General features: G+C 30.2%; 2 protein-coding genes across 2 annotated transcripts; both read left to right on the forward strand.

Annotated features, from left to right (window-relative positions):
* The first annotated feature begins 1,637 nt into the window (after positions 1 to 1,637).
* Positions 1,638 to 3,124, forward strand: LOC123301453 (zinc finger protein OZF-like). The gene is made up of 2 exons (XM_044884191.1): positions 1,638 to 1,674; positions 1,799 to 3,124. The coding sequence occupies exon 2, from the start codon at positions 1,816 to 1,818 to the stop codon at positions 3,115 to 3,117; it is 1,302 nt and encodes a 433-aa protein (XP_044740126.1). The 5' UTR covers positions 1,638 to 1,674; positions 1,799 to 1,815; the 3' UTR covers positions 3,118 to 3,124.
* A 5,266-nt stretch (positions 3,125 to 8,390) lies between these two features.
* LOC123301449 (protein tamozhennic) lies at positions 8,391 to 16,203 on the forward strand. Its single transcript, XM_044884187.1, has 5 exons — positions 8,391 to 8,550; positions 8,615 to 8,805; positions 11,416 to 11,795; positions 12,467 to 13,151; positions 15,485 to 16,203. Exons 2-5 carry the CDS (start codon positions 8,673 to 8,675, stop codon positions 16,171 to 16,173), a joined length of 1,887 nt encoding a protein of 628 aa, XP_044740122.1. The 5' UTR covers positions 8,391 to 8,550; positions 8,615 to 8,672; the 3' UTR covers positions 16,174 to 16,203.
* Positions 16,204 to 25,453: the final 9,250 nt, after the last annotated feature.

A 25,453-nucleotide genomic window follows, 5' to 3' on the forward strand; every position in this document is an offset into this window, starting at 1 on the left:
ATGGATATGGTTTTTCTCCAGAATGAGTTCGTTTATGTGAAATTAAACTACTAGGATTAGTAAACTTTTTATCACAAATGTCACACCGAAATAGTTTTTCTCCGCTATTAATTCGTTTATGATCAACTAAACTGCTTCGATAAACAAATGTTTTGTCACAAATATCACATGAATATGGTTTTTCTCCAGAGTGAATTCGTTTGTGCTTCATTAAATTATATTTTCTAGTAAATGTTTTATCACAAACTTCACATGTTAAAGAATTTTTCCCAAACTTTGTCTTTTTAAGTTGTTTATGATAGCTTAAAGTCCTTTTATTACTAAATCTATTCCCAAAACTATCACATGAAAATGTCTTTTCTTCTGCGATAACTTGTTATGATTCTAAAACACTTACATCGAATATTTCGTCTTTTATAATAAATTCTGTATTTAATTTGTTTTCACAATTAATTGTAGACAAATTTCCTTGCTTCACATAAATTATTTCAGGATTCACACTAACTTTGCTGTCTTCTAATATTTCATTTTTAATTCGTCCTTGTTCGATTGTAACATCGTCTTCTTGAATTTCATTTTTAATTTTTCCATCTTCTATTTTAACATCTTCATCTAATATTTCTTCTTTAACATCCACTAATTCTGTATTTACTTGTTTTTCAACTTTTATATTTTCTTTGTTGACAAATAAATGCTTATTTACATCATTAAATGAATTGTTTACCATTTTCTTTCCAATTTAATTAATTATTAATTTATAAAGCAGTAAAAACGGTCCTAGTAAATAAGCACCAACTTTGACGTTTATAATTATTATGTGTACCATGAAGTTTATAAGCATGTGTACTTTTGGCCTATCCGCCCATGTGCTTGTGAACCAGAGAATATATCGGTAAGACAGAAGCGAAAGTCAATGCTAATTTTTATTGCCGGTCATTTAATGCCATCTCTGAAGATCAACGCAAACTAAATTAGTATAATCGTCAAAATAGATCTCATTATTATCTTATATAATAAGGTTCCTATCTTGAATAGTAAGCTTATTGTCTTGCATACAAATGGTATTTATTCTATATGCATCAACATTAGAAAACTTATAATATTAGAGATTATAAGTTTTCTAATGACTAGGAGAACGATCGCTTGTATGAAAATGGTATTCATCCTATTTGCATGACATTAGAAAACTTATAATCTTTAATATTATAAGTTTTCTAATGTCATGCAAATAGGATGAATACCATTTTCATACAAGCTTAAGCGATCGTTCTCCTTCTTTATAACCTTCATGAGCGCGTCTGTCCCTGAAAATTTGTAGAATTTATAGTTCATTTTTCAGCCACCAGCCGCGCTGTCATCAAGAAGTAGTATCTGCGAAGTTAGCTGTTTATGAGTACAAGTAGATGAAGTTAGTTGCATAATGTACAAATTGCTATATCATTTCAAATTAGCGCACAACAGCCCGCTTTTATTGATACTAGTTAGCGGTTACAGCGCCTCACTTATTTTATCCATATTTCGGGGACAATATTTTCCATAGCGATCGTTCTCTTTCTTATAACCTTCATGGACGCACTAATGCTTTAACAGTTTAACACGTAGCGATCGTTCTCCTTCTTTATAACCTTCATGTTTAAGATCTTTATAACCTTCATGATCATAAATTAACACATGGTAAGCATGAAACGCCTATTCGTCAAAAAAATCTTCCAACTTTTAACATAAATTAAACTTTTTTGAAAATAAAAAACAATTTTTTGATAAAATACAGTTTAAAAAAATTTACATAATTTTACAGAAATCGAAATTTAAAAAATGGAAAATATTGCTAAGAAATCGTTTTTAATTAAAGATATACAAATTAAAATTGAAAGATTAAACACAGAATTAATTATAGATGATGAAAATATAAAAACAGAACTAGATGCAGATTTTATAGTGAAAAATGAAGAATTCGAAGAGAGTGATTCAGATAAAGAAGAACCGGTTCGTACGACAAAAAAACGTTTCTCGTGTGATAATTGTGATAAAATTTACACCACTAAATACAATTTATTAAGACATCAGAGATGTCATACTGGAGAAATTATTGAAAAAATCCCATGTAATATTTGTAAGAAATTATTCAGCACTAAAAGCGTTATGTACCAACACAAAAGAATTCATACAGGGAAAAAACCGTTTTCTTGTGACGTTTGTGAGAAAAAATTTATAGATAAATCACATTTAGTTCTACATAAACGAACTCACACCGGAGAGAGGCCATATTCTTGTGATATTTGTGACAGATTATTTGTGAGGAAAGGTGATTTAGATGCTCATCAAATAGTTCATACTGGAGAAAAAACATTTTCTTGTGATGTTTGTGGAAAACTTTTTGGTCGCAGTTGTAGTTTATCTCAACATAAAGTAATACATTCAAAAGTTTTTCGATTTTCATGTGATGTTTGTAATAAAAAATTCATTCATCGATCAAGTTATAGTCGACATAAATCAATTCATATTCATGGAAAAATTCTTGTATCTTGTGATGTTTGTGGTAAAAAAATAGCGGAAAAATATCTGGCTAAACATAAACAAATACATCTTGAAGAAAAACCTTTTGCATGTAATATTTGTGATAAAAAATATGTAGACCAACGACCATTGCTTGATCATGTAAGATCAGTGCATACTAAAGAAAAACCTTTTAAATGCGATGTTTGCGAGAAATCCTTCTCAACGAAACGCAATATACTACAACATAAACTCGTACATATTTCAAAACAGTATGCATGTGATGAATGTGATAGAAAATTTACCCAACGGGCTCATTTGGTAACACATCGAGTAATCCATACTGGAGAAAAACTTTTTCCATGTAATTTTTGTGATTATAAATTTAGCTTGCGACAGAATTTAATTCGACATTTAAAACCTTTCTCATGTAATATTTGTGACGAAAAATTTAATTGTCGAATGAGTTATTTGAAACATAACCAAACGCATAAACCAAAAAAGTCGTCTTCAGGTAACGACATTTCTGAGAATTTTGACGAACAAATATCTGATGATTCTGACAAAAAAATCTCTAACAAATATAATTTAAGACAATCTCATTTGAACAATGCGGAGTAATAAATAAAACTTAACACTAAGATAAGTTCTATAATTTTAAATATAAATCGGATGTAATTTTTATAAATAAAATTGTTCTGACAATAAAAATTTGTGTGTATTTTTGTTTAATGTTTTAATCCATTAATTTTTCAATTTCTTGGGGTATTTCTTTCCCAACACTGCAATCAAAAATTATCGGCTAATTACCCATACTATACGTATTTGAAGTTTTGAGGATTACTTCATATTTTGCTTGTATGACTCGTAGAGACAACACACTTTGAGCGTTTTCCCAAATATACATCAGTATACTGGTCAGTAGTAATGACGTCATGAGAAAAGCGTGACGGATAACTATTCGGTCGAACTTGTATGCATTAGAGTGCGTGGAATAATAACTTTATTAAATTATGTTTCAACAACAACACGACAAATGTCGTAAAACTAATACATCCAATCTTTGGAAATAGGTTACAGTGAAAATTTGGCGCTGGCCAATGTATTTCAGATCGAATCATCAGTATAGTGGCATTACCAATGAGAAGTATACTGACATATATTACGGAAAATACCCTCTATGTAACCAAATATCTGTCAAAATTATGATGTCAGTAGATTCCTTTTGCATCGGATAGTGAAGCGAATATAAAGCACAAGTTTGATTTAAAAAATATGGTGCATTTATGTAATATTTTGTACGTACGTTCGTATTTATTTTGTGCTATGCATTCGGTGTAAAAGGAACACTAGCGACGCTATAACTTCTGCCGTTTCGTTGGCAAATTATGTCCATTCTCCCTTTTGAGTTTAAAGTGTTTGTTTACGTGTCCATGGCATGATGCTACACAAGAACTACATTAATTTTTATTTAGACATAAAAATCTAAGTTTGGACAAGATAAATAGTCGTCATTTTTAATCGCAAAAATTCGTAATGTGTCAGAGCATGGAGGGTAGTATCGGAGAAACAAAAAATTCAAACTCTTTACGTTTCAGTCTACAGAATTGAACTTTTTCCAAATTTTAAATTTCTTATTACCATAGACTGATACATGTAATAAATCTATATACAACGTGTTCTGTTATTAACTGCAGAAACCTAACTTTCCAAAATAAGCTCATCAAGAGCAACAAAAAAACTCTTTTCCAAACATCGATCTGAGCCTTAATTTGGGAGCTACAGGTATGACAAAAATTGATAAATTTGATTATTCATTGACTGTCATTCGATAACCAGTAGCCAATGATAATCAGAAGATATTAGTAAATTTTTTTTTTTGAAGAATATTCAACTGAGGTAGGGATTTTTAGAAATTATAACATGATTTGATTCGATTATATTATTTTGCAAAAACATTAAATTATTGTACTTAAACAAACAAACTATGTGACAATGGGTGTGGTTTGCTTGTTTACGTCCAATGATAAATTGTTTACTTATAAGTATTATTATTTTCTCAGAATAGTTCTAATAATTTTCACTAGATGGCGCTACTGGCGCAAATGTCTTTTGATATTTAAATTTAAATACAATTTTGATATTTAAATGTGCAAAAACAACCCAGCGAAACGGGTTTAACAGCTAGTTGTATTATATTTACGATTACGAACGTATACTGTTATATTACTGTTATACGAACTATTACTTCCAAGATATTACTTACAACTTTAATACTTTAAACCATTTTCAGGAACACTCGCCCAAACGCGAAATGAACCCAATTTTCGTATACTTTACGTACGGATTTATTGGAAAATATTTTTTGAAGAGTGTCTTGATGACGTAGAAACAATTATAAGTTATAATTATTTTGGGTAAAACTTTTCAGTCCGTTTTTTCGTTAACTATACTGTTTTCGGCAAATGTTTCGAACAAAAATGTTACATTTTTAACCATAAAAACTTTCTAATTTAAAGTGTTTCTCTATCTGTTACCAATTACGGAGTAGATTGAGCTTTTCATTGAACTTGAAATCTTAGGTCAAGTTTATAAATATCTGCGTAAGATGTGCGCATATTCACCCAAAATGTTTTGTTTGAAGCTTTTTTTATCGATAAAAGTTATTTATCGAGTTTCAAGTATATGCTATAAACTCTTTGGCCGTGTTCCGATATGTACTGGGACTACTGTACAGTAGACGTCAATTCAGTATACTGTGAAGCCGTTCCTTTATAGCCAGTTATACTGGTTACTATTTAAAACGGAACGCACTCCAGTATACTGTCAGCATCGTTTTTTGACGCGCTTTTCAAATGAGCGTATTAAAGTTTCCTAATTAAATAACAAAATCTATTGTTGGAGTATTGTCAAATTGAAAACATTTATATTAATATCAATTGTTAATTGAACTTAATAATACAAGTAAGTAGTTTTCATATTAAAAATAATCTGTTTAATCATCAATAAACTTCAAAATATCGAATATTAAAAAATGTACGAAAAAATTGTAAATTTTATTGTCAATCTGTCTTCATGTAAAATAACTTTATGAAAAAGCGTATAAAGCTAATTTATTGAAAAAACTAATGAGAAGTAATGAAATTATTGTAATTTTTGAACATGTTTATGTAGTTTTATTTTTACTGAGAATTTATTTTGATAAATCTTCTACAAATATCTACTGTAATTCTTAAAATAAATCTTTGAGAATAAAAAAAAATATATACCTTTCTTTTTTTTTTTATTTAAAATATTTTGGCAAAGGCCATTAAGCCATTTACAAAATATATATATTTTCAATGTTTAAGAGTCAACGGTTTAGAATTCAATTGGCTTTGACTGATCACGTGATCGAAGTACTGGCGAGTACCTTACCTCAAAAACGCCAGTGCTCTCAGTAAAAATATTTGGTTATTTATACTGTCATATATTCCCCTAGGGTACTGTGGCAGTATACTGACGTTTATAACGGAACGGATTTTTCTACAGTAATAGTACTGGGCAGTGCTTCCAGTGTATATCGGAACATACCCTTTATATGAAGCAGGGATCAGGCGTGTAACATTTGAATATTGCCGCCATTAATATAACCACAAAAAATCAACTAAAAAATAAATGTAATTAATAAATTAATTATACTTTCCCAAATGATGAAACCGTGTTTAATGTGATTCCCAAATTAATTAGATTAGTCTCCATGTAAATTATTATCAAATAACGTAAAAATGGTGAAAATTTAATTTTTTACCTTCTATGTATACGCTTTGAAGAACTAATTAATTAAATGAAAACTAATCAGTCCTAAATAATAAAAATATATTCCTAAATCTTCCCAAACGATTTCCAATTGAATAAGATCAGTTTTAAGGCAAAATAAAACTTAACATTTACATAAATTATAAAATAAATTATTCAGTAATACATATTTGAATATTGGCGCCATACTGTCATATAACAATTAATGGTTCAGGTGTACGGTTAATTAACATAACCTATAAATAAACTAAAAAATAGGTGATTATTAATTAAGTATACATTCCCAAACTCTGAAACCGTGTTTATCGTAATTCCCAAATGATTTCCTTTCGAAAAACATAAAAATTAAGTGGATTTAATTTCCTACCTGCTAACTATACGCTGAAAAAAGAATCATTAATTACAGGAAAACTAATAATTCCCAAATTCTAAAATTATATTCCCAAATCCTCCCAAACGATTCCCAAATGAATGGAAATAGTTTGAGTGAAAAATAACAATTTTATCTGCTAACTATACGGAGCTAACTATAATCCGTATTATCTGCTAACTATAATCCGTATAGTTAGCAGGTCCCCGATACATGAACGCTGTCGAGCGAACGCTAAGCACAGAGCGCTAAATTATATAAAATTTACGAATTCGAAGTAATAGATAATCATAATACCTACTCATTATAAACCAATAACTCGAACTTCTCTACCAAACGGGAAACTTCTATCTCTTATAATTTCGGAGAAAAGTAGTGAAAACCATATGGCCCTATAACTTGCGTAATTTATTTTCCAAGCGTTTTTCTGAAACTTTGAGAGATAGAACGTTACCAATCGTCCAATCGGTATGTATAGCTTCAACCCTATCTGAAAACATTGAGAGTATGATGTGTTAAAATTTGTTTTAGAACCCGTAAATTTAAAAAAAATATTAAAGTTAATTAAGTAACAAGTGAAAACAAACGATTGACTGAGTTAATTGTTGAAATACCATGCATAGTCAGTGTTGATTTCTTTATCACATTACAAATACAAACATGTGACACATACATAACTAATAAAGTATAGTACATATGTAAATGACTTTATAGGTTTCTGCATTACCGACCGACATTTAGTGTATAGTTTGTACACATATTATAAAATTTCCGCCTAATTGGCGCCCTCACGGGTAAACAGTGATGTTTACGAAAAAATGTTTCAAACAAAAGTTGTTTAATTTTTTACACTTAAACTTTTGTTCTATCTCTAACGGTTTATAAGATGGGTCCTACGGACCCAAGACCCAATTGACCTATGATGCTCATTTACGAACTTGACCTCACTTTTAACGTCCTGAGTACGCTGTAAAAATTTCAGCTCGATATCTTTTTTCGTTTTTGAGTTATCGTGTCCACAGACGGACGGACGGACGGACAACCGGAAATGGACTATAATTAGGTGATTTTATGAAGAGCTATGACAAAATTTTTTTCCTAGCATCATTATTTTTAAGCGTTACAAACTTGGGACTAAACTTAATATACTATGTATATTTCATATATGCATGGTATAAAAGTATCGATGTGTTTTTTGTTTTATGTAAATGCTTTAGGCAGTCCACTTTGGAATATAGAAATGGTGTTCAAAACCGTCAAAATTAAACTAAACCAAACTAAATGTCAAAAGATGCAAAACGGGGTAGAAGTTTATTTGGAACCATTTGCAGTAGGTCCATGTACTAACTGAGCTCTACCGAGCGCAGCTAATTATTAATAATAATATCAAAATTTTGATGAAATTTTTCAAATTTGATATAATAGAAATAGATAATTAAATTACTCAATATAAAATCACAAAGAGTGAAATTTTTTATTGATTCACTAGCCATTATCTTAATTTATATTGAACTAAAAAAAATAAGTTTAAAAAAATGTCGAAAGGGTATGAAATGTCGATATAATATTTAAATTTCCCTCCATTAACAAAGTTTAAATGGCCTATCTAGAGCATATGTACAGTAGGGAAATTACCTGATTTTTGTTGAAATAAAAGTCAAAATATTGTTTATATTTTCAAAATTTTATAAGAAAATGTAATTTTCATTGCTGTTTGGGTGAATTTCACACCTGTAATTTTTATTCTTAAAATATTTACATTTAATGAAATATCTAAATAAAAACAAAAATAAGATAATAATATTTGTGTTTGACATTTAATAGTGACCTAGTGAAAAACCAAAAATAAATCAAAATCAGCTCATAATTAGAACTAGATTACGAAGGTATTCAATTCAATAATATATTAATTTTCAAATATTAAAGATGTCATTTTTATTGCTTTTTTAGTTATATCTACTTAAAGTATACGAATTTATGTGCACCAGCACAATAGATTATTAGCTCCATGGTTGTGATGGCCGAATATTTGACCCAGGACCGTTTGTCCGAATTAAAACACCATATTAATCAATTACATTATAGTTACCTGGAGACGGAGGAAAGTCCACAAAAAATTGATCAACGGCAGAAACTAGAAGGTATGTGTGTTAAAGAACCAATCAAAACATCTAGAAAAGAGGATCTGTAGTCAAATTACCTGACGTTTTTGGACATTATTAAACAAATGTTTCTATCAGCATCCCCCGCAGTCATTAATAATGAATACTTTTTCCAGTGGGGTAAATTTAATTCGATAATTTTGATTTTATCCAATCAATTTCTAATTGAGTATTCAGTCTCAATTTGACCAAAATTCCTTTTCATTTTGTTTCGTGGGAGTCTTTACCAATTCATAAAAAACATAAACAACATGAAAGGCAGTGGCGTAGCCAGCTTAACTTGCAACCGGGGCGCAATACTTCTTTAGCGCCCCTCCCCGCATTCGAAATTTATTTTTTAGCGTCTTAGTTCTTTTGTTCTTAGTCTTCTAGAAGTATTAAAAATAGCCAAAGATATAAAATCAGTTGGTTTTTTATAGACCCAAAAGAACATTCAGCCAATTTAACCTAGTCATAAGGTGGGGGGGGGCATAGGGTCCCAACGGTGGGCATATTTATCCCAAATTTTTTTGAAATATTTTTGTTGGCTAAATACGCATCCAATGTCAGATTACACAAATTCAGTCACGTATTCCAAAAATCGTGCCGTTTTTGACTCGAAATTCCATTTTTTGAATAAAAAAAACGGAAAACTAAGTATTTATCACCCAAAATGTTATCTAGAAGATATTTTTGGTCGCTGATTACGAATAATGTCAGATTAACAGATTCTGTCACGTATTCCAATAATCGTGCCATACCTCCTAGATAACAGTTTGGACGATAAATACTTAATTTTCCGTTTTTGCGCCAAAAGTAGAACTTCGGATCAAAAATGGCACGATTTTTGGAATACGTGACAGAATTCGTGTAATTTGACATTGGATTCGTATTCAAAAACCAAAATTACCTACTAGATTACCTTTTTTAGCCAAAGTAAACATTTCAAAATAATTTGGACTACATGATGCTCCCTGCTGGATCCCTGTACACTCTTATGACTAGGTTAAGTAGGCTGAATGTTCCTTGGAGTGTTATAAACGTTTCAAAAATTTTCATTAAAATTATTGCTGTTTCCCCACTTTTGACATTTATTCCGGCTTATTATCAAATATTTGATCAAATCCATTCGATAATCAAAAAACTTGTTGAAAACCAAATTTTAGCCAAAAAAGTTTAAAACGTCGAGGTTAAAAAGCAACTGAAGATGGTTATAATCCCATTAAAATCACCCCTAGAATTGACAGAGATAAAAATTCAAAATTTCATCTCGAAAATATTCTGTTTGGAGGGTTTTGGGGTTGCTGATTACGAATCCAAAGTCTAAAAGTAACTGAAGACGGTTGCAACCACATTAAAACCTCCCCTATACTAATATTTTTTTTAAATAAATGAGTAGTATTAACCAAATCGCTTTGGAAAAATCGCTTTTCGAGTAAAAAATTCGTGAAATTTGAAAAACCGCGATTTTTACGATTTTCATCCCTCAAAAATCCTATGAAAAAATCAGATTTTCTAATGTATAAAACTTTTATTTCTAGTGTAAAGCTAACTAGGCAACATCCCGCAAAAATTTTTTTCCAAATTGAATTTGACTTGACTTTGACTTTGGAAGTGCTTGATTGTTAAGAGAGACTACCCAAAAAAACGCTTGCCTGTTCTATACATGCTAGAAAGATGGAATTTTCACCAATCGACTCAAATTAACAGAAAAGTTCGCAAAATTTCATATTCCACAACACAACCCCCCCGGAAAATTAGAAAAATGGTTTTTACAATTTTGAAATTTTTCGAACTTTTCTGTTAATTTGACTTTATTTCGAATTTTGCCGGGACTAAATAGACGTATGGAGCAGTGTGTTTTCTTCAATTGTTTCAAATTCAATATATTTTCAAAATGATAGTAACAACCAATGTCAAAAGCTCATAGTTTTTGTGTTAAAGTGAAAAAAGTGCGAAAATTTTGCAGTTTTTCACTGAATACGCTGGTAGCACAACTATTTTTGCTTACAAAATGTAGTTTCACAGTCCCCTAAGTGGTCCAACTAACACACCAAAATAGCAGCTTTACTTCGCGTTTAGCCATTTTAGTTGTTTTTTTGTAAGATTTTACTAGCGTATAATATATCTAAAATGATTAGATTATACTCCAGCAGATATGTACTTTTTACCTGGAAAGTATTCCAAAGTTAATGAAATTTTTACAGGCTTTTTGGGGGTACTCGAGGATGTTTATCCTAAGTTTTCGACCTTGTATTTATTCTTTGGATTGTTGTTTGTAATTTTGAAATCATAATCTATTTTTCATTGGCGTGAACCATTTTTTAATGGGAATATTTTCCCATGGCCCTTGGCGAAATGCGTTTCTCGCTATTTATACTGAATATCATACCCAATTAGTAGAATAATGTAGTTGTTTACATTTTCTCACAAATTTTCCAAAAAAAATTTTTTGAACAGCCCCCCTCCCCTCAAATTAGCACAGGATCCTCGAGGTCGAAAACTTAGGATAGACATCCTATAGTAGCTAATAGACATCCTATTTTTGTGTATATCTATTGGAGTATTACGAGTCCTTTTCCAAAATTAAAATATATTTTTTTATTTTAGCCTACATCAGAGAGTATTTATGTTTGGTACCGAATCAACATAAATTTTGCTTTCGTGAAACAGCGGATGTGTTACATCGTTCAGCAAGTTACAAAACAGATTTTAGTGGTTATCGCGCAGCATTAGCTTGGAATGCTCTAAGTATGTATGCCGGTAATTTACTAGCACAGCCATGGCGAAAAGAATATCGAACAATACGATTGTATAGTGGATTTTACAAGCATGAAATTGAAGCGAATTTAGTTGGTGCTGAAATAATGCTTGAAGTTATGGGTTATAAACATGTCGGGGATAGTGTTATGGTATTAGAAGGTCCAATATGTCCGGATCGTGTCGCAAATGTATCGAGAGATTCATTGGTGGCATTTGTTGAATGTCAGGTAAATGATCACTCTATATTATTTCTCTCATGTTTTTTTGGAGGGGTTTCATATCTCCTAACGACCAATTTAATATTGGTGAATAGAATCTTGAGTCAGGCAGTGGATTTGCAGTTATTTCGCTATTGCGCAACCTATGACATTTACAAGAAAAATTAATCAAAAAACTCAATTTTTTACATCACATATTCTTTTCCTGAATTTCAAAAGAGTTCCAGAACAGATTTATTTCCATAAGGGCTATCTTTATGCATAGGCTCAAGACTAATGTCCCACGTTGTTTGTATGTGGGGGGGGGGGGGGTATGCAGACTCTCCTGCGAGTATACAAGCCGAGAAAATAAAGGAAAAAAAACTTTCTGCGACAAAACCATGTTTTCTTGTAAAGTTTAAAACGGATTTAACTTCAGATAGTCTCATTTTTAGCACTGTAGCCCCCTATTTTTTGTTTTATTATTAAAATGCTTTTTCCGTTTTCTTTTTTGTAACAAGAAAGTTTTTTCACACCTTTCTGATTTTTTTTTTAAAAAACTTCCTACACTCTGACTTTTTCCAAAGTATTTCTCTTTAAAACTACTATTTTATAATATTGAGGTATGCTGTTATTGAGGACTCCTGAGTAAAATCTTTCATTGATGCGACTAATATTTAATATAAAAAATTTGTTTGCAGATTATAAAAAATATATGGGAAGAAATATCATCACGCTTTAAAATATCATGGCTAGATGTATTAGAATTTCGTGAAAAACATATATGTTCACCAGATCAAGCTGTTCGTGCGCTTGCTTACAGATGGCATGAACGTAATTATCAAAGTACACAAGCTCCTGTCCCAACACAAATAGTCCAACATCCTTTATCACCACCATTAGCCTCTTTAGCCCAACCAATATATAATACAACACCCATAACATCACATGTAATTGATAATTACGCTCGATATCAACCACTAGTTGTACACGCACCGCCACCTCAACCGACTATTTATGGTACTAATCCTTATTATGGATATGGAACATATGGCACAGCGCCTGTTACTTCTTATCCTACCATCCCACATCAAAGATATGCATCGCAATATGCTCCAACTACCTATCAACCAGTAATCACACCAAAAACACCTATTTATTCATCACCCAATAATGGTTACTGTTGTTCGCCACAAAATGGGAGCAATAGTTATGTAACAAATAGTGGTTACACGCAACAAATACCACGAACAGTTCAAGTACCCACCGGCCAGTTGATTGAACTAGACAGTGTGGCATATCAAGAACTTCCTAAGAAATCATCTTCATACAACAATAACACAGAACTGACAATACCATCACCAAAAGCTCGTGACGAAGGAACAGGTACATACATTTATTTATTTATTGGTAGTCTAGTCAACAAGTTCAAATTGGTGAAGTATATAGAAATAGGTTAGGTTATATTGGCTGTCCAAGAAGGACACACTTAGGCTATAGCTTGTTGGATTTGGAATGATGTCTAGAAAAATGTGCTAGAAGCGTCTTTTAGCACATAAAAAAATTGCAAAAGTTATAAACAATTAAAGATAAAGAAAACAAGTTATTTCATTTTTCCCCAATATTTCATAAAATATTAATATTTAAGAAATTTCAAAAAAAGATACTTAAAGAGAAGGAAATTTCCAATAAAAAACTTCCACTCTCGGAAGTATATCTCCATTATTTATAATCTTAATTTAACGCTGAAAATAGGTATTTTTGCGTCATTTTTGGATTGCTGTAACATCAAAAACGAGTGTCTCACACTAAATAATTTTTTAAGTTATTAAATATTAATTTGAAATAATTATGGTGTATTCTAAACACTTTAAAGAATTTACTACCGTTTGAAATTTATCTTAAAGTCAATTTTTCAACTAAAATATAAAAATTTGTCTTTGTCTCTCTTTGGAGCTATAAAGACGAATAATATAATATATAATATTTTGACGAATAATATAATATTTTATAACTTTAATCTCGAAACTAAGCGTTATGGGAAAGAATTACATGAGTATTATTTTGTTTAATGTTTAAAATTGGATGAAAATAATTTTTTTTTTTACTTTACAAAAAAGGTAATTTTTTTAATTAATTGAATTTAAGTTTTTGGTAGTACATACTATATTATAATAAATAATTAAAATAATGAAAAATAATTTTATTATTAGTGTATGACTACAAGTTTTTTTTATTTGATCTCAAAATTTTTCGAACTTGCGTTCATTCTCAAAATGAATACCATGGTTTTATAAAATTTTTTGACCTTAAATATGATTACCTTGGAAACTGAAATGAAAATTTAAAGAAAATTATTTGAACTTTAGACTCAAAATAGCAGTTCGTAACACATCCTTTTCATCGTTACACGTTGTTTTTGAATATTTCCAAATTTTAACCCTTCTAAAAATAAGGTTCCCATTCTCGCATGTGTTTAATTGATTTTATTTGACATTTGAATTTATCATCAAATTTATGGGCATTTAAAATGCAATGGTCTGAAAAAGCTGTTGCACCAATGTTTTTTAATCGAATAGATGCACTATGTTCTTCTAGTGCAACAGATTCACAAATCTTCATTTTTGTTTAGAAACAAATTTTGAAAATTTTTAGAAATATCGCATTTTTCGAAAAAGGGCACCTTTCGTAAAAAATTTACTCTTGATCGAGAGACTAAGGTAGAGCGGTTTTTCGGTACTTAATCTCTTCGTCTAGACTTTTTTGAGCATCATATTTTAGCAGCAAGTGAAACTTGCATTTGTTAATAATAAATACTTACTTTACATTAAAAAAGAAATATTTGCAAATGTTATCTTTCGTGTAACGACGGCTATGATCCCGTTAAAATCGAGTGTTTCTGCATCCCCAAAAATGCCCTTTTTTCGAGGCCCGATTTCGGCGTCAAAAATTAAAAAATTTCACTTGCTGCAAAAATATCATGATTGAAAAAGTCTAGGCGAAGAGATTAAACCCCGAAAAACCGCATTACCATAGTCCCTCGGCTAAGAGGAATGTTTTTACGAAAAGTGTTCTTTTTCGAAAAAATGCGATAATTCGAAAAATTTTCAAAATTGGCTAAAAAAACTGAAGATTTGTGAATCTATTACTCACAACTGCCTTATATATCAACTGTAAAAAGATCGAAAAAGAAAAAACGTTATAATCAAATGTAAAAACGACTATTTTCGCTCATTTTTTCATGTTATCTCGGCACCCACGCATCCAAATCGGACTTACCATACGTCAATCGATAGGTTTTTTTGAGATCTAGAACTTTCCAATTTAATATTTTTGCATTGGACGTTAACTTTCTTTTTAAATCGCAAAATTTTTTTTTTTTTTTTTTTTGCGAATTTTTTTGTTTAACTTAGCCACAGGGCTTTTCATTTTAAAATCACGATTCACATTTGTTTCGTACTAAATGATTTATAACCAATATGATAAAATGCATAACAAATATCTTCTATCTTAGTCCTACTTATTGCTGTCAGTACGAAAAAATAAATTCTGCACTTGCGCATATGACATGATGAAAAGGTCTATTAAAAGCTAGCCAACAAAAGACGCTATGGTTTCTTGGCTTGTTTCCTTCTATAACAACGTATTTTTTGTTTTCTGATAGCAATTTTAAGTTTACTACTTTTTAAACACTTCAATTTCTTTTTATTACTCTACAGGTACTTTTGAAAGTTGGGATTACGTATTCCGAAATTTAGAAAGCCAAGGTTACAATAAGGATATGGGTCAACGAGGGGATTTACTATGTCCAGAATCAAAAAGTAAAACAAAACGAAGTGCACGAGGAGGCGAACATAAAAGTATGAAAATTAGTGATGCCTTACAAAAGATGCGATTGGACGATGATAATTACGATAGTCGAATTAATGTAGCTCACAGTAGCTCATACGATAATCTATCATCGCACAGCTCATCAAATAATAAAGGCCGCAATAATTATTCAGTGAAAACGAAATCGTTACCACGAGAAAGTAAAACTTACGAGGATCAAGTGACTCCTACAGTTTCACAAACACTAGACGTTAAGAAAGCACGTGCGAAAACTTCATCGAAAAACGAGAATGTACGACACAAAGAACCGCCTAAAGATGAAGTGGATAACAAAAAAACAAATCCATCGACAAGCAATAGTTCAAAATGGCATTGTAATGCTTGCACATATTTAAATGTACCGACAAAAGATATCTGTGAAATGTGTGGTAAATCAAGAAGTTCGATAACATCACCAATGCCACCAATGGCAGTTGGTGGTTCTGAATGTCCAAAATGTACTTTAATTAATGAGAAAAATGTTAAAATATGCGATGCTTGTGGGGCAAGTTTAACAAATTCGCCTACATATATCTAGAAAAATAAATCAAATAGAGTATATTTATTATTAAATTTTAATCATTAATAAGTAAATTATTTTTTATGTTTTAATAATCGCCTGATCTAATTACACGCTAGAGTGATTATTTATACCCCGACTAGACAATGGCGAGAGTTATGCGTTTGACCGATATGAATGTATGTTCATCTGTTCGGACCTAGCTTCTAAACTACTTATCATAATTTGACAAATGAGGTATCGTTAGAAGCGTCTTGATTGCCCGCTGGGTCGCATTAAATTGAATATGGCGAATTTTAGAGGACATAAAGTTTCGTCGGTCTCCGACACAGTGAGGGGGGGGGGGGATTTATGGAGAAAACTGGACTAAAAAGAGTCTCGTTTTTTAGTGACAGTAAATTTTAAGTATTGATAATTTTATTAAAAAAAAGCATAATAATTTGATTAGACTTCTAAGCCTTTTGATTAAAATATGTACTGATGTAACGGGTACGCCATTTTTTATATCTGTATGTAAGCATTGAATAACTTCGTAAAAAACAATCGATTTCTGTATATGAGGAAATTTTATATTCATTTGGTCCTTTTAACAGAGAGCCATAAGGTATAAATAACTCAAAATTTCGGAATCCAGAACTAGTCAATGAATTTTTATAAAAACTGTTCGACTACATTGTTTAAAAATTGGTGGTAAAAATGACAATGGGAATCGCTAGAAGGGTGTAATCTAAGCAAAAAAAAAGAAATTTATTCAAGCATGTTTCAAAAAGTCAATACTTTCCGAGTTTTTAGCGATTGAAATTAGGAGTATTTAACGTCAAATAACTGAAAATTTTCAGTTTTTTGAAGAAAGAATATCATACACTGTTTAAAGTACTTCAAAAAACCTTGAAAATGAAAAAAGTTTCAAATCATTTACACGAAAATTAACGAGTTATAATGAAAAGTAAGTTTCTCGTATCTTTTTTTATGTTTTATTCAGAACAAAAACTGATGAATTTACCACGGGAACTAAAATTAATGCTTGCCACTTTCCAATTAACTTTATTGAGGTACCGGCAACATGCTCAAAAAGTTCTGGCAGTAACGGTTATATATTTTATGAAATATTGCAATGTTAATGCAAAAAATTTTTTCGAAAAATAAAAAATGTCTATCTTAATAACTCGAAAAAAAAAAGAAAGTAACAAAAAAAAGTTTAGAAGGTAAAATATTTTGCTTGAAAAAAAGTTAAATTTTTTCTCCCAAACTTTTTTCTGTAACTTTATTATTTTTTGAGTTATTTAACGATAAAGACATTTTTTATGTATTTTTCGAAAAAAATGTTGGCATTTAAATCGAAATATTTCAAAAAATATATATCCGAAACTGCTAGAACTTTTAAAGCATGTTGCCAGTACCTAAATAAAGTTAATTGGAAAGCGGCAAGCATTAATTTTAGTTACTGTGGTAAATGTATCATTTTTTGTGGTAAATAAAACATAAAAAGAACGGTCCGAGTCAATTTTTATGCAAATGATTTGAAACTTTTTTAATTTTCATGTTTTTTTATAGTATTTCAAAAAGTGCACGATATAATACTTTTTTTTAAAAAAATCGCCAAATTTTTCAGTTATTTAACGTTATTTTAAGGCTTCAAATAAAAGTTGTTAATTTTTTTATAAGAAATTTAAACACAGGACTTTTACATTTACAACAAAATTTCATTTTAAAATTAGCATATCTCAATCAATTTTGAAGCTAGAAAGTCGAAAAATAAACGAAAATGTGCCCAAATACTTCAGCTAGAACTTTAAATAAAATTTTTTTTAAATTTGAACATACCTTTTTTGTAATTTGTAAAAAATTGTAACCCCTCAAAAAAGAGGTTATGTACGCCCCTGAGAGGTCAACTTTTTTTTACAAAGTGTTTACAATATAATAAACATCCAATAAATAAAATTTCAAAGATGCATTAATTTTTACTTTATTATCATGATTATTCTATTTAATATTATTAGACTATGAATTGAAGTTTCAAAAACATGTCTAATCAATTCAATCGGTTGACAAATGTCAAAGTTATTCAATGTTTGCATCCCGACATAAAAGATGGTGTATCTTATAGATTATTAGAAAACCCCACCGACTTAAAATTTTTAGTAAATAAATTAGTTTAAATACAAAATAATATAAGTGTTTGTTAATTCGCGTTGAAAATACAAGAAATATTATGGAAACTCTAGCGTGTAACCAGACATGGAATTTTATAAGAGGCACAAACATACAGCCGGTTTCTCACGCAATTACAGATAGAATTTGAGACAAAATTTGCACAATAAATGTACAAGCGAAATATTTGATGAAACCATACAAGTCGATCAATTTTTAAGAGAATCTGACTTTAAATGTATTATTTCTAAGCTTTAATTGAGTTCACAAAAGATATGTTCTTGGGTCGTACAGCAATATTTATTGTAAGAGTTGAAACATTTCATTAGCAGGTTGTCTGATATCCCTGATAAAAAAATCCGAAATCAGAATTTTTTCCAATTGAATTCTATTCATTTTGATTGGTTGAATTAGAAATTTCCGATTCATGAATCAGACTTTTTTATCAGGGAAACCCTATGAAAAAGTGGTTTCAGTATAATTTGTCAATCTTGTGATTCTGAAAGAAATTAGTAGTAGCACAAAAATTGTTGAAAGGAAAACCATACACACTTAAATGAAAAAGTCTATTCCATTTTTAAGGACATTTAAGGTGTTTCCAAACTATATCAGCTGATCGGAAGTAGTAACAATGAAACCGAACGAAAAACTTAACAGTTCGATGGGCATTCTCTTACAATTTTAAGGAAAAGAATTTCTATAAAAACTGAAGAAAGTATGTATCGAATTTCATCTCAACCATGATTATATTGAAAGAGTTCGAAGTAAAAACAGTCAGAATCGTGAATTTTAACTTTTCCAATTTTGGAGATTATTTAGACACCGATTATGAAGACTTATTCATTTTAAGAAATTATACTGAAATTATTTTTCCAAAAAAAAAAAATGTGCGGGGCCCTTTATAAATTTAAAATTGAACTATTAAATTTGTGCCATATCCTTTTTTAATAGATTAAGCCATATTCTACAATTAGGTCGTATAGTGGACGCATCGTTCTGCGGCAAAGTATACTTTTAGTGAGTCATTTCAGAAAGGCTGAGAATTTCCTCAACTAAGCCATTACCGCATCCACAAAGCTATTCTGCGTTCTCAAAACGGGTGGCTTTGGCCTCAATAGAGTTCCAAAGATGTAGCGCCTGTCTCAAGTTTGAACTGATACCAGAATGGGTAGAACCGGCTGTAATCGACAGACATTCGATAAAAAGGTAGTCGATGTGAGATCGTCCGCAATTGGTTTTGAGAGTCTGATCACATAAAGAATTTAGTCTAAAAATTACAAAATAGGTATCGTACGCAATTTTTACGGGGGGGGGGGAAGGTTTTAGTAAAGTCAATCGTAATCGCGAATGGCACAATCTTAATCACAAAAAAATATTAATTTTAATTTTTTTGTTTTCGTATTAATTAAATCCCCTTTCCCCACCTACATCGCGATGTAATCATGATTTTTGTAATTTTTATACAAAATTCTTCACGCAAAATGATTTTTAACTCTCATATCGACAATATTTTTTTGAAATATCTGTTGAGTAAAACCGATTCTACCCTTTCTAATCCAGTAACCTTGTCACCTGAAAGTATGCGGTAGTTAACGTCAAATTCGGTAGTTCTGATTTTTTGCAGATTTGTTTATTGGTCCAATGAATAATCCGAGAATGTGACGTCGAGCGCCGAACGCAACTTTGTCAAAAACCTAAAAACCATGAAAATTTCTCCTTTTTTCAGATCTTGGCGGTTATAATCCTAAAGGACTAGTTTTTGATTGTACCTATTTAGGATGTTTTTAAAGTAGACTAAAATACAATATGAGACTAAAATTGTTACTGTAGGCCCAATAATTTAAGAGATAAATACTTTCAAAGTTTATATTTTTTTTTTTAAACCAACAACATTAACAAGTCTGAAAATAATCAGAACTACCGGATTTGACGCAAGCTTTGATGTATAAAGCTAGTGAATTATTCTGGAATCAGTTCAAAGATACAGGCGTTACATCTTTGGCACTATATTCTCCAGCTTTAAAAACTCGGAATAGATTAATGATCAAGAACGTGGTTCTGGCTAACAAACCTATGAAATTTTCATACTTTCTAAAACGACTCACTAAAACTACTTTTGGCAAAGAACCTACATACATGCAATATAAATTTTATTTGACACTTATTAGAAAAAATGTCTTATTGTATTTGCATCTAACGATAATAGTACAATTAAACTAAGTATCTAAAAGGAAAAAATTAATGCTTCTTTAAAATTTCCACAATTGTTAATTAGGTTGTTGCATTTTTGGGGGGTAGATTTAAACTTTTGTTCTGTCTCTAACGGTTTACAAGGTGGATACTTTTCATTTGATTGAATGAGCAAAAAAATTATATTTTAAAATCTTCATATCTCGGTCAATTTTGATGCTAGAAAGTCACAAATACTTCAGCTAGAAATTTTATTTGAACTTTTTTTAATTTAATCATAGTTTTTTTTTTTTTTTTTTTTTTTTGTAATTTGTAAAAAAACTGATTAAACTCTTCAAATACCCCCTCAAAAAAAGGTTAGGTACGCCTCTGAGAGGTCCACTTTTTTTTACAAAGTTTTTACAACCTAATAAACAACTGTGAAAAATTTCAAAAATGCATTAATTTTTTCTTTTTTATCATGATATTTTATTTTATTTGGTTGTACTATATAGCGACATACGACTTTACTTGTGGCAAAGGCTTTACTAAAATTATGCTCGACAGAATATAACAAAGAGTGCCGCCAAATAAACTTTTTAATCAAAAATATTATGTAAATAAATAAATAATAATAATAATAATAAAATAACAGATGGTTCGAGTTAAAGTGCCGAAACTCGACACATAGATGGCGACTCCAATAGGATACTCATTCGAATTTTAGATAATACCATTACCAACTTTCTAAATCTTTTCAATGAAAAATTTTGCTTATCAATGTCTCATGTTAAGGTAACATTTGGATTTCAAACGTTCGAAAACGGATTAATAAGCACCTATTTTTACTGTTTTTGAAAAAGGCCTAATTTTTTTTTTAAACGACAATATTAGTTAATCTGTTGAGATATTGATTTTACTACCAATATACCACGATCGAAAATTAAACTTTCGAAGTGGATATTAAAAAAAAGAAAAAAACTCTTAGAATATGTTATCATCTTGAGACGAGTGTTTTGTTCACAAACTTATAGTCCTGGTGACTCTAAAAGCATACACTATAATTGATAAATATATCTCTAAACTAAGTTTGTTACTTCAATTGCAACCAACAGTGGGTGCCAGGGCCGGACTTACACAAAGCGCCACCCTTGGCCAATGGCAAAAAATGTTGCCCTAAGTTTCCTCAGTTAGTTCTGTTACAATTAACTACATATAAAATTTGAAATGAAGAGAAAAACTCCATGCAAATCTTTTTTAATCGATGCTTTATGCTTAAGGATGTACGAGCACCAAGAAAGTTTTAAAGAAAAAGCTTAATTTTTTTTTATATGAAGTTGGATTAAGTCTAAATCAATTCTGAAAATTTTAGGGTGAATTGCCCGATTATTTAAATAAATAAATGACTTCAAAAGTAGGCATTCAATGGTGGTCTTATGGGAAAACGGTAAATGGATGATATGTTTTCATAGATTTCTACAAAACTAGTCAGTGGCAATTAAAAAAAACTATTTAAATTAAAGTTAAAACCTTAATAAAATATTGAAAACAAAAAAATCCGTTGTACCCGACTAATTAAAGATGTATGATTAACGGTAGTGGGGACACAAATTTAAAAAAATATTTTTTTCAATTTTGATTTTGAATTATGTTATAACTTGACAATATAGCCGAAAAGTAAGAATACAATTTTTCGATATTTGGAGTAATTTTCAAAATATCGAAAATTGAAAATTTTGTTTAATTATTTAATTTTCGACATTTCGAAAACCAAAGCAAAGAAAAATTTTATTCTTATTTTTCGTCTACATTCATGAAGTTATATAACAAAATTCATCATCAAAGTTGAAAATAAGGTACAAATAATTTCAATCCTAAATATAAAATTGCCTTGGTGCTCGTACTACCTTAGGAATTCGTTATTATTTCAGAAAGCGTATGAATCAGGATTTAAAAATTATACTTTTGATTGAGAATCTGTTTGTGAAAAGCAAAGTATAAAATTTTTGCAACATCTTCAAGATTTTTCTTCATGCCTAAGATCAAATTCACAATTATACAAAAATAGTTTGAACTTTCGATCAATTTGCTGCCTAGGACCATAGCCCATATAGCCCACTATGTAAATCCAGATCTAGTGGATGCTACCTAACATAAGCCGAGAAAGATAGCTTTTAGTACCACAGAAAACATAAAAAATGAGAAAATTCGTAACACCCTGGCGTCAGTATCAATTTCTAGGAATGTTTGGTATTTTTCTAATGTATTTTAAGTTGTTATTTTTTTTAGTTAAGTTTATGATGCGCGCGCACAGGATGACACGAAAACTACAGTTTAAGTTAGTAAGTTACAAGTTTTTAACATCATAAAGTTAGTGGGTAACGAAATGCCACTCACAATAGATAGATTAGGTGTCATCTATGGGCACAATAGATAGGTTAATTGGAGTATGTATTATGTGTTTACATTATTTATAAATTATTATATTTGTTATTACCAAAGAAGAACTTCACACACTTTTTTTTATCTACGATAATTCTTGTGAGTGGGCATTTTTCTTTCATGGAGGCCGGAATATTTCTCATGCGGGAGAGTTTAAAATTGATGGATATCCATTTTTTATTATTATAATAGGAAGATCATCGAATAACAAAACGGAAAAATCAGGGTGTCGAACCTGTTTTACCTGATCTTCCTGTTGCAGAAAATTCCAATTTTTAAGATATTGGGGAATAGTCACCCCTTTTTATCTAGTGTGAAATCTCCAATTTGTCTAATCTTAAAACTCCATTTTGTCTAGTCGTACAACAGAGAAATATCTTCTAATTTAAAAAGCCGTGGGGTGGGTCTGGTGCGACCCTTGATATCCACACGAATAACTTCATAGTATAATAAAGAGTTATAAAAAATTGAATCGACTAGACCGAATGTTATGAAATTATTTTCCGATCATATTGCAGTTAAGACACTTGGATCGAAACCTCAACGAAGTTGATATCATTTTTTGTTCGCGAGATGTCAATCATAAAAAAAATTTTTTTTAAACTCGACCGACTCGAGACGACTTGACCGAAGTGTGCCCTTCGTGGACAACCAATATAACATAACCTAACCTAACTTATTCAATTCAACTAGCTGATCCGTACGGAATTTCTCAGTGCGTCACAGTGCTTTAAAATGAGACGTAAATGGTAAATCATGGAATTTCATAAAGGAATAGGAAGATCTCATCTATCGACAGAAAAACAGGCCAAAGATATAATATACAGGGTGGATCATTTTAATATATACGCCTAAATATCTCGTTACGTAGTATAACTTAAACAAATGTTGCAGAATTTGATGGGGGACAATATATGTTTTCACATTAGATTGAATCTAGTTCTTCGGGTTTCTTTAATGGCAATATTAGATCCTAAACGGTAAGAGATAGACTAACACTTTAAATTAGAAAGTTGAATGAAATATATTTAAGTTGCATTTCTTCCGAAAGCTAACGTTTTTCGAAAAAATGCTTTAAACAAAAATTGTTAGTTTTTTTTATGAGAATCGAATTTCTAATTTTAGGAGTTATTCCATCTCTTACCGTTTAGGATCTAAAGGAACTTGGAAGAACTAGAACTAGTTTTAAGTTTTCCCGCATATCAAACATTTTTCGGGCTCACAGAAAGAGAACATCCTCCTTACCGAGAATTTTCGTTGTGGGAAAAGTGGTTATGACAAGCACAAAAGTCACTCAAGAATTTTCGGACGTGTATTTATCAATTATAATGTATGCTAGCGCGCATCCAGACTATTACATTTTTAATATGAATAACACCGTCCTATGTATATAATTAGACCCATGCGTATTTGAATTAAAATTAAATTTTTTTAATAATTAATCGCGACTTAGGTTAATAATAAAAGAAAGCTCTAAAATTGTATGATATTAATTTAAAAAGTATTATAATTAAATATAGTTGCTTTTAAAATGGCGCTTTAATAAATTAAACATAAAAATAAAATTTCAAGGCGCTAAATTTTCATAAAATAAAAAAAAATAAAAAATAAAGAGTCTTGCAAAGTAAATTGTGATTCACATAACTTGTGTAAATTTTTTTATAAAACTAAAATATTTTTATACTTTCTAAGAAAGTATATTTTTAATCAAATTTATTAATGACTTATATAGTTAAATAGAACTTAATTAACTAACGAGAAAGAAAAATCATTTATTAATAAATATTTTTATTTCAAATAATATCAATTTATTGAGATTTAAAACAAGTCACCATTGGGTTAGTTTACGCGAACACAACAAAAGTAGTCTAATAAAATTAAATAGAATAATCATGGTAATAAAGAAAAAATTAATGCATCATTGAAATTTTCCACAGTTGTTTATTAGATTGTAAAAACTTTGTAAAAAAAGGCAACCTCTCAGGAGGGTACCTTATAACCTTGTAGAACAAAAGTTTTAAATCTAAAAGTTATTCCTTATAAAAAAGTAAACAACTTTTATTTGAATCATTCTTTCGTAAACATCACTGTTTACCCTTGAGGGCTCAACTTAGGAAAAATGTTTTTCCTGTTTTTTTGAAATATTTTTTTTTTAAACATCCCTTTTTACTCGTGAGGGTGTCTCTAAAATGTTTGGAGAAAATGGACACCGAAGTTTTTTCCTAAGTTGGGGCCTCATGGGTAAACAGTGATGTTTACGATTAAACTGATTAAACCCCTCTCCTCAACTACCACCCAAAAAGGGGTTAGGTATGCCCCTGACAGATGTAGTTTTTTTTACGAAGTGTTTACACCCAAATCAAAAACTGTGAAAAATTTCAAAGATCCATTAATTTTTCCTTTTATATATTTAGTTTAATTGTACTAAAGTGTTTGCATCATCTCTAGACATCTAAGCACCCTCGCATATTTTTTTCTTGAAGAAAAATTTGAATACATTGTCGGTATATAAGTTGTTTGAGGGTACAAAATGTCA

Source organism: Chrysoperla carnea, chromosome 5 (assembly GCF_905475395.1).
Source record: "Chrysoperla carnea chromosome 5, inChrCarn1.1, whole genome shotgun sequence".
Taxonomy (NCBI): Eukaryota; Metazoa; Arthropoda; class Insecta; order Neuroptera; family Chrysopidae; genus Chrysoperla; species Chrysoperla carnea.

Excerpts from the sequence above, each read along its gene's own strand:
- LOC123301453 (XM_044884191.1), top strand. The coding sequence starts at position 1,816 with ATGGAAAATATTGCTAAGAAATCGTTTTTAATTAAAGATATACAAATT.
- LOC123301449 (XM_044884187.1), top strand. The coding sequence starts at position 8,673 with ATGGTTGTGATGGCCGAATATTTGACCCAGGACCGTTTGTCCGAATTA. Across the intron at positions 8,806-11,415 it reads TCAACGGCAGAAACTAGAAG|CCTACATCAGAGAGTATTTA; the intron begins GTATGTGTGTTA and ends TTTTTATTTTAG. Across the intron at positions 11,796-12,466 it reads TGGCATTTGTTGAATGTCAG|ATTATAAAAAATATATGGGA; the intron begins GTAAATGATCAC and ends ATTTGTTTGCAG.